A 9,717-nucleotide genomic window follows, 5' to 3' on the forward strand; every position below is an offset into this window, starting at 1 on the left:
TACAGAACAAGAAAATTAGAAGGATTGCTCTATCCTCACACTGATTAAGTATATCCAAATTATTATTATTTATTATTATATCCAAATACATTCCAGGACATGTGCCTTTAAAGCCAGATGTTTTTAATTCAATGAGAACCAGGTTGCCTGCCAAATATTCAACCACCATCTTTATACTGGCCCTGCACCTTCTGTGTATTTTTAAAACTTTATTAAATTTTCTTTCTGGTCTTTGGGGATGTTACTTTTCTTTTTCTTTTTCTTTTGGACTACAGCTCTCTGAATCCCCAAACCAGCAGAGCTACTGGTCATGCTGGTTTAGGGATTTTGGACTGGTAACCCAAAAAGTAACTTGTTCAAGCTCTGATTTATGATTAAACAGCTCAGTAATGCCCAACTATTCCTCAAAAGACTATTTTAAAAGGTCTGTAAAAACAACCCTGGTAAGGTCTTGCAGACTTAGTACCATGGCCTTCTTGGGCACTTCCTCTTTTTCCTGCTGCCTTCTATCTTGCCAAGCTTCATTGCCTATTTTAATGTCATGTCTTCTCATGATATATCCAAAGTAGAACAGTCTATGCTTAGTGATTCTGGTTTCTAGATAGAGTTCAGTTCGATATCGCTTTAATTGTCATGGCTCTAGCCAAATTCTAGACTTTGTAGTTTGATGAACTATTTAGAATTCTGGAGAACTCCAGGCTGCTGCCACACTGCAGAAATAAAGCAGTTTGATGCCACTTGAAGTTCCATGGCTATGGAACTCTAGGATTTGCACTTTGGTGGGGCACCAGAGCTCTCTTCTAGGGAAGGCCCAATATCTCACAAAAGTACAAATCACAGAATTCCATAGCATTGAGCCATGGAAATTAAAGTGGTTTCAAACTGCTTTATTTCTACCGTGTTCTAGGTCATGGCAATGGACTAGAACCATCCCTCAGTGAATTCTAAGTGTATCACTAAATGCAAAGCCCAGGATTCCATAGAATGGAGCCATGACATATGAAGTGGTATCAAACTGCTTTAACTCAAAAGGGTGGGCACACCCCAGTCAGAACCGAGGATAAACCTGGGCATATAAGTAAATGGTGTATTGATCATTAGGAAGAACTTCCTGACAGGAAGGGCTGTCCAACAGTGCAACACGCTCCTTCCTCAGAGGGTAGTGGAATCTCCCTCCTTGGAGGTCTTTAAACAGAGGCTGGATGGCCATCTGTCAGGGATGCTTTGATTTGGATTTCCTGCAGGGGGCTGGACTGGATGGCCCTTGTGGTCTCTTCCAGCTCTATTATTCTATGATTCTATGATCTCTCTTCCACCTTGGAAATTGGACACTTGTGAAGCACTTAACTGAAAAACGTCCTGTATGTATTGTCCCTTACCTTACAGCAGTGATGGCGAAACTTTTTAGGTTTGCGTGCCAGGGGGCGGGGCTTCTGCCCCCTCGGGATGGGGCTGTGTGCTGGGGTGGGGCTTCTGGCCCAGGGGGTGTGGCTTCCACCCTCCATGGGCGGAGCTTCCACCCTCTGGTTGGGGCTCCTCCCCTGCCTTTTTCCCGGCCCCCAGATGTCTCTCAGAGACAGCTGGGCATCAGCAAGGGCCCGTGAGGGGGCGGAGCCATGGGCATGGACCCAATCCTCCTCTTCCCAGACCTTTCTTCACCCCAAAAGGCTCTCTAGAGGAAAGGCAAAAGGGGAAGAAGAGGAATGGGCGGGCCCCCTCTCTTCCTCCCCACGGAACTTTCCCTGCCCTCTAAGTGCCCCATTTGGGGCACCTGGAAGGCAGGAAGGGTAAGTGGGGAAGGAGGGAGATAGGCATGGCTCCTGCCTCCCTCCCCATGGACCTTTCCCTGCCCTCTAGGTGCCCCGTTTGGGGCACTTGGAAGGCAGGAAGGGAAAGTGGGGAAGGAAGGAGATAGGCAGGGCCCCTGCATCCTCCCCACGGACCTTTCCCTGCTTCCAGCTGTCTCTCCAGAGACAGTTGGAGGCCGACAAAGCTCCCTGGGGAGGAGCAACTGGCACACACCAGTCACTCCTCCTCTCCCCGCCCTTTTCCCCACCTCTAGCTGTCTTTAAGAGGCAGCTGAAGGCCAGTAGAAGGCTGCGAGGAGGAGCCAGAGGCGCGCTTCTCTGGCTCCTTCTCCAGAGCACCCTTTTCTGGCTTCCAGCTGTCTCTGAGAGACAGCTGGAAGCCAGGAAAAGGCAGGAAGGAAGAGGAACGGGCATGCGCGTGCCTCTTCCACCTTCTCCCTCGCCCCGTGCCCGAGGAAATGGCCCAAAGTGCCACTTCCGGCACGCGTGGCATAGGTTCGCCATCAATGCCTTACAGCCACCCCTAAAACCCATTATTCCAGGGGAGAATGACAGCTTTCAACCTTGGGTGAATCCGAACACAAAAGTCAGAGACTGGCAGTGAGGTGGAATATACTGGCTGAATATAATGAGAGAATGATGCCTCATAACCCACTGTTAGTTACTGTAATACAGATCCATGCACATCTGGTACAGAACCTGCTATCATCCTGTGTGTTTTGTGTCTTCCATCACAGCAACCCCCACGGCCCCAGCTGTATTTCCGTTGTCCCCCTGTTGCCAAGATCTCTACACTGCCTCCAAAGTCACGCTTGGGTGTTTGATCACGGGCTACTTTCCTGAGCCAGCCACAGTGCAATGGAACTCAGGAGCCATCTCCACAGGCATCCGGACCTTCCCAGCAATAGCTCACTCCAGCGGCCATTACACCCTCAGCAGCCAGCTCACTGTCCCAGTCTCCAGCTGGGAGTCTGGGAATTTCCGATGCAACGTTGTCCATACAGCTACCAACTCCTCGCTCAACCAAGAGATTGAACGTGAGTCTACTTGGAACCTTTTCACTTGCTTCCTTTTTATTTTCTCCTCATGAAAGCAATCTTTCCAGCAAAAAGAAATGTCCAGTATCTGTGTGGTGAAATTGGAGTCACTGCAACATTGTCATTGTGTACCATCCAGATTTTCCATATTTGAACTCTCTCTGAGTCCTAGTCCAACAGTCAAACCCACTGCACCATGCTGAGTCTCATTTGCTGGATAGTTATGGTTAGCCTTTTGTATAGAGTGGGTAGCAAGTTGAGAGAGGCCAAGGGTGCATCTACACTGGAGAAATAATCCTGTTTGACCCCACTTTAAGTGCTGCAGCTCTATCCTGGTATTTGGAGTTTACAAGATCTTTAGACGTCTCTACCAAAGAGTGCTAGTGCCTCATAAAACTACAAATCCCAGGCTTCTGTTGGATGGAGCCTTGGCAGTGAAAGTAGTGCCAAACTGTATTATTTCTACAGTGTAGATGCACCTCAAATAAAGCTTGAGACTTTTAGAAAAGAAGTTTTTGAAGTGGTTCTCTGCTGGGGTTCAGAGGCCAAATAAGTAATGTGCATGAGCATGGAACGCAAGTGTTCCATGCCCCTGGAACAGAGTGGCAAAGGGAAGGACAAGAGGAACAGAAAGACAACAGGAGGGTGGAATGATAGATGTGTCAAAACAGTTGCTTTCCAGTCTGATGTTAAGCTGGTAATCTCCTCTGTCTCCCTCTCCTTTCTACACCCCCATTTATATTTATATTTCTCCACAGGGATAACATTGAGCTCGAGTCCCAGTCAGTGAAAAAAAGTGAGCTTGTCTTGTGGATGATGAGAGTTGTTTTCTGGCCACTACATTACCAAATGTTGCACACAAGAGCAGCTGGTAGTTTCCATGCAAATAGGGTGCTGAATCAGCTCTTGGGTTTCAAAGCAGCTCTCCAAAGTGCTGAATCATATCCAAAAATAGCTTCAGCATTTCTGATAGTTCCATCATCATCATCATCATCATCATCATCATCATCATCACTATTACTACTACTATTCCAACTTTTTCCCTGACTGGGATTCAGGACGGCTTACAAGAGTTAAACGAAACACAGCTTTAAAAAAAAATAAAAGGTTTAAAATATCATTAAACTATCCATAGAATTAAAACCAGTAAAAAAATAGCTATTAAAAACAGCAAATGAACAAAACACAGGTAGGCAGTATAGCACAAATCTGCAAGGCCCAGTCCACTAGAGCAGTCAGTCTTCAAAGACCTGGCCTTTTTCTTTTTTAACGTCTTCACCTGCCTGCAAAAAAATAGCAAGGAGGGTGCCAGTCTAACATCTCTCAGTTCTGGAGCCTGGGAGCAAGGCTCTCTTCTGTGGCTCCCTCCAAAGATACCTGTGAGGGTGGTGGGACAGAGACAAATCTCCTCTCAGTGGATCTGCAAACATGGCAGGCTCATATGGGAGAAGAATACATATGATTCTTCCTGATTTGGGGCTGCCCCTTAAGGAAATCTTGTGGGATTCCCTCATTATACTCTCAGAATCCTCAAAACATAGGAAGACTAAGAAGGCACCCCTTTAAAAGAGATTCCCTCAAGGGGCACCCTAAGATCAGGAGGGTGAAACCCCCTAATGTTATACCAAAAAATGACTGCCCTCTTGGGGGGATTTGGGATTCAGGAAGGGGTTCTGCAGATTTGTGGGAGGTTCCCAAGGAACCCAGCCCAGATTCACCATCTTAGAGACATGGAAGCCACCATTCACTATTGTCTGTCCATTTATATCCTTTATATGCTTCTCATTCCCTCAGGCTGCAGTTTGCCAGTTCGACCAGCGGTCACCCTGCTCCACTCCTCCTGCAACGATGAATCTGCTGATGTTACCATTCAGCTACTATGCCGTGTAGTGGGCTTCTACCCCAAAGAGGTGACGGTCGATTGGCTAGTGGGTGAGCAAACTGGGTTGTTGCCCTCAGTCACAGAGAGCCCTAGACAAGATGAGAACAGCTACACCTTCAGTACCACCAGCACAGCCAATGTCAGCCAAGCAGATTGGCTGGATGGGAATGCTTACTCCTGCCAGGTGACTCATGACGCTACCCAGACCAAGGTGAAAAGCAAGGCCAAGATCTGTGGAGGTAAGTCTCATTTGAGTTGAAACGTAGGGTTGGGTTGGGTTGGGATAAAGGTGCATGGAGGTATAAAGAAAAGAGGAAAGATTGCTAATTCTAGATTGCTGAGAGTTTATGGTCTCATATTCCCAAAACATTTCAATTATGGCTTCTTGGGATTTGGAATGGCTTCCTCTTGCCCACTGTGCCATAATGCACTTGCTCATCCCCATGTTTTCCATTTCCCTGGAAATATTTACCTAACTGAAGGCAGGCCTCATTATATGTCATAGGACCTGTTGGCCGAGGGAGACTGGGTGTCTGGGACAAGATGTCTGAGGACTTCACTTTACCCACTTGTGCTGTAGCTAAATGGAGACCCCAGATGTCCTTTCAAGGATCTCAGTGGATGGCCTGCAGTCTGCCTTAGTTGTGATTAGATTGATTTAGATTCATTACTGTCCAGGAAATTGAAAGAGAATCTTTGCTTTCTTCTACAACACACTTTTTTTATTTATTTGTTTTAATTTTACTTTATTTATTTTATTTTATTGTTTATATCATGCCTTTCTCCCAGAAAAACACAAAACAAAACAAAACAAAATTTCATTAACTGGATCTGGGTGATTCAAGGAAAAATGTGTTCAATGAAATAATCCTTTTCCCAGCTTTGGTTGCTTCAGATCCCAGCACAAATTCTTCAACAAGTTTAAACCCCATCAAATTCAGCACAGTTCAATTCAAGTAGAACTCAAGTTGATCTGCCAGTATTACGCTTCTCTAAGTGGTAGCTGCCTTTTTTAATGGTAGTAGCCATTTTGGATTTCTCAAAAATCCAAAGGGAATTAAGGGCAGGAGTGATGAAAAGTGAACAACTGTGGCTGCAGTTCTCTTACACGACACACACACACACACATTTTAATATTGAAATATAGTCAATACAAAACAATTAATTTGTAGTGATTAAAATAGATGAGAAATAATTCAATTCAGTGTGACTGTTGATCTGAGAATATTTATCTGGTCAATCTGAAGAGGGTAAGCTTTTAGAGCCAACATAGAATGTGTTGAAGAATGTGGCTCAGGAGAAAATTCTGTACACAAGATGTAAGGCAGGTTGCAGGTTGGGGAGAAATTAGGGACTTGATATGGGTTTTTGAATCCCTAGGCAGCACCACAGAGATTCGAACCTTCATCCTGCGCCCAAGCCCCAATGACATCTATGTGGACAAGGTTCCCAAGCTCACCTGTGTGGTCGTCAACATGGAGAGTGAAATTGGATTGGAAGTGGCTTGGTCACGGGAAAAAAGAGGGGGCCTGAACCCTGTACCCATAGACGTGAAAAAAGAGCTGAATGGCACCCTGACAGGGTCCAGTTCTCTGATCCTCTCTGACGGAGAATGGCTGTCAGGAGAGACTTTTACCTGCACAGTGAAACACCCAGGCTTGCCTTTACCGAAGAGTACCAGGATTAGCAAGAAGATAGGTAAGTGGGAAACCAGTCTGCTCTCCACTTTGCTATTGGGGGTCTTTATTTCCCAGCAGCCTCCTAGTCAGGGAAGAGATTACTGAAAGTGCATGCAAACAGAGCAGAATTTGTAATATATGTAATTCATATTCAGAATATTCTTCTTAGAATTGGCTTTACACCTTTTTTTCTGAATACAGAAGTCAGCAGAGTAAGACCTGCTTTGCTGCTTTCTAGTGTTTTAGTGTTTCGTGGTGGGTCACATATCGGTACAGTGGTAAATTCACTGCAGGATTAAATCTGGACTTTCTGGACAAACTTTCAAAGACACTGAAGATATTAGGGTATGTTTCAGCATCTTGGATACCTCCTTTGAAGTTTGAACTAAACCCTGGAGTGAACTCACTGATTACTGATCTAGTGACTTTGATGCCTCACCACTGCTTGTGTCCACCTGACAAAAGAGCTAACCTTTCTGTCCCAGGAGACAGAAGACATCTGCAGCCCAATATGGGACATGACACCAGGAGCCAGGTTAGATTATATGGCCTCAGCCCAGCTCACACCTTTGTTGCTGAGGCTTCAGCTAACATGATCTAGTTTGGTGAGCTGGAAATAAAGAAATACATATGTGTCTTGCTTTTTATAAGGTATGTGAGGAACAGTTCAGAATTAGGGGGCACCCTCCTATAGCCCTTCTCTCATGAAGACCTATGATAATGGCCTTCTTTTTATTAATATACATAATGGAGAATTCGCCATCTCATCCTTTCAAGATTTTTGTTTCCATTATTTTGGTGTTGGCTAAGCCACTATTTTCTTTCTGCCTTTCTGTTCTGCTTTGCTTCTCGGCACACAAGTGGCCAGCACCGCCCCCAGTGTGTATCTCTTCTGTCCTAACGATGAGGAGCTCGCCTCTAATGGCAGATATGTCTCCATCACTGCCCTGGTCAAAGGGTTCAAGCCCAGTGAAATCTCCCTGAAATGGCTACGGGGTGGACAGCCCTTGGATGAAGCTGACTACATCACCACCCCAGTCTTCAGCGATGGCGACGACACTTATTTCTTGTTCAGCAAACTGAAGGTCCTCAAGACTGACTGGAACCGAGGTGATTCCTACACATGCATGGTTGTCCATGAGGGCCTGAGCGACAAGTTCATCCAGAAGAACATCGAGAAATCCCAGGGTAAAAAATGAAGACCATTCTCTTCTAGAGTTGCATCTCTTTCACCATATCCCAGAATTATCTCTAGCATTGTTAGATGAAACAGTATGTAAATAATTTTCAGCATGCATGAATGGCCATTGGCTTAATAAAAATGAACTCATACAATGGCTCAAAACTGAAATGTCTATTATTACCGTATCTTCTAATAGCATTATGGCTTATGTGGCGTTGCTTGGTGGGTTCTATAACAAACACAGGTCTCATCTTACAAAAGCAAAATGTCACAGTTTGAGGTTAGCAACAGAAAGAACCATATTCCAATTTTTCATCAAGCAACTTAGAGTTCTGTAGTTTGGGTTCTCACATGCTTAGTTTGGGTTCTAGTTTGGGTTCTACTATACTTTGTATGGGTAATAGTTTGGATTCTCTTGTGCTTAGTTTAGGTTCTAATTTTGGTTCTTCCATGTTTAGCTTGGGTTTTACTTTGGGTTCTCCCATGCCTAGTTTGAATTCTAGTTTGGGTTTCCTATGCTTAGCTTGGGTTTTAATTTGGATTCTCCTGTACTTAATTTGGGTTCTTTCATCTTATCCTTCCAGTAACTTTTCATGGTAAGACAAGACTAAAATAGAGTGGGTTGTTGTTCCATGCCATCCAATGAACTTCATGGCTAAGCAGAAACTGGTCACTGTTCAGACACACAAACACACCCCTCTCTTTTCCAAGTCCAATAGGCTTTCCACTGCTCCACACTACATGCCACTTGTTTTAAAATTGTACTCTTTGGGGTGAAATTCAAGAGCAAAGAGGCTGCCACAACATTAATCAAACATGCTTATTTAAGCTTTATTTACAAATCTTTCCAAAGGGTTTTTGTTGCACCTCTAACACACCCTCACCTACCTACCTACTTTCTTTCTTTCTTTCTGTCTTTGTCTTGTTATCCAAGGTGATTTACAATAAATTAAAACAAAGTACAGTTAAAATCTATTTGATACAGCCATTAAATAAACAAGTCTATTAACAACACTAAACTAAAACAGTTTTTTTTAAATACATCGAAGCATAGTCAATAGGATAAAAGCATAGCGCACCCCATTAAAAGACCTTTCTGACCCAGTAAGTTAAGTTTAGTTAGGCCTACCAAAATAAAAAGGTCTTAGTCTGCTGGCAGAAAGAGAGCAGGAAAAGTGCTAAGCCTTTCAGCAATTTGGGAGCAGCCACTGAGAAGGCCTTCTCTTGTGTCTGCACCAAACACACCTGCAAGGGTAATGGGATCGGGACAAAGCCATTGCTGAATGAAGTTGGGAAGACTCATAGAGGAAAATACAGTAGAATTATATAATCTTTGAGCTGGAGGGACTACAAAGACCACCTAATCGAACCCCTTGCCATGCAGGAATACACAATTACAGCACTCTGGAAAACTCGCCATCCAACCCCTGTTAAAAGACCTCCAAAGATGGAGAGTCCACAACCTTCTGCCAAACTGCTTTCACAATTAAAATGTTCTTCCTAATGTTTAAGTGGAATTTATTTTCTTGTCATTTAAATCCACTGATTCATGTTCCAGTCTCTGGAGCAACAGGAAAGAAGCAGGTTCCATCTTCCCCATCAGATACTGAAAGATGGCTATCACATCACCTCTCAGCCTTCTCTTTTCCAAGCTAAACATATCCAGCTCCCCAAGTCATTCTTCTGTATGTAACTGTTACATGGATTTGTAATTGGTTGACTGGCCGAACTCAAAGGGTGCTCACAAATAGCTCCTTTTCATCCTGGAGAGAAGTGACCAGTGGGGTCCCACAGGGCTCTGTCCTGGGGCCAGTGCTGTTCAACATCTTTATCAATGACTTGGATGACAGAATTGGGGGCATAATCATCAAATTTGCAGATGACACCAAATTAGGAGGAGTAGCTAATACCTCAGAGGACAGGATCAAAATTCAAAATGACCTGAATAGACTAGAAAGCTGGGCCAAAACTAACAAAATGAAATTCAACACAGAAAAAAATGTAAAGTACTGCACTTAGGGCAGAAAAATAAAATGCACAGATATAGGATGGGGGACACCTGGTTGAATGAGAGACTTATACATGTGAAAGGAATCTAGGAGTCCAAGTAGACCACAAGTTGAACATG

The 9,717-nt window shown here is 44.2% G+C and overlaps 1 gene segment (V, D, J or C); it reads left to right on the forward strand.

Annotated features, from left to right (window-relative positions):
- The first annotated feature begins 2,238 nt into the window (after window positions 1-2,238).
- Window positions 2,239-9,717, forward strand: part of LOC121933923 — a 14,416-nt gene continuing 6,937 nt past the window's right edge. The window contains 4 exon segments of the C gene segment in view: window positions 2,239-2,845; window positions 4,640-4,966; window positions 6,108-6,425; window positions 7,268-7,594. Coding sequence covers window positions 2,488-2,845; window positions 4,640-4,966; window positions 6,108-6,425; window positions 7,268-7,594 — 1,330 coding nt within the window.

The sequence above is a fragment of the Sceloporus undulatus genome, chromosome 6, assembly GCF_019175285.1.
Source record: "Sceloporus undulatus isolate JIND9_A2432 ecotype Alabama chromosome 6, SceUnd_v1.1, whole genome shotgun sequence".
Lineage (NCBI taxonomy): Eukaryota > Metazoa > Chordata > Lepidosauria > Squamata > Phrynosomatidae > Sceloporus > Sceloporus undulatus.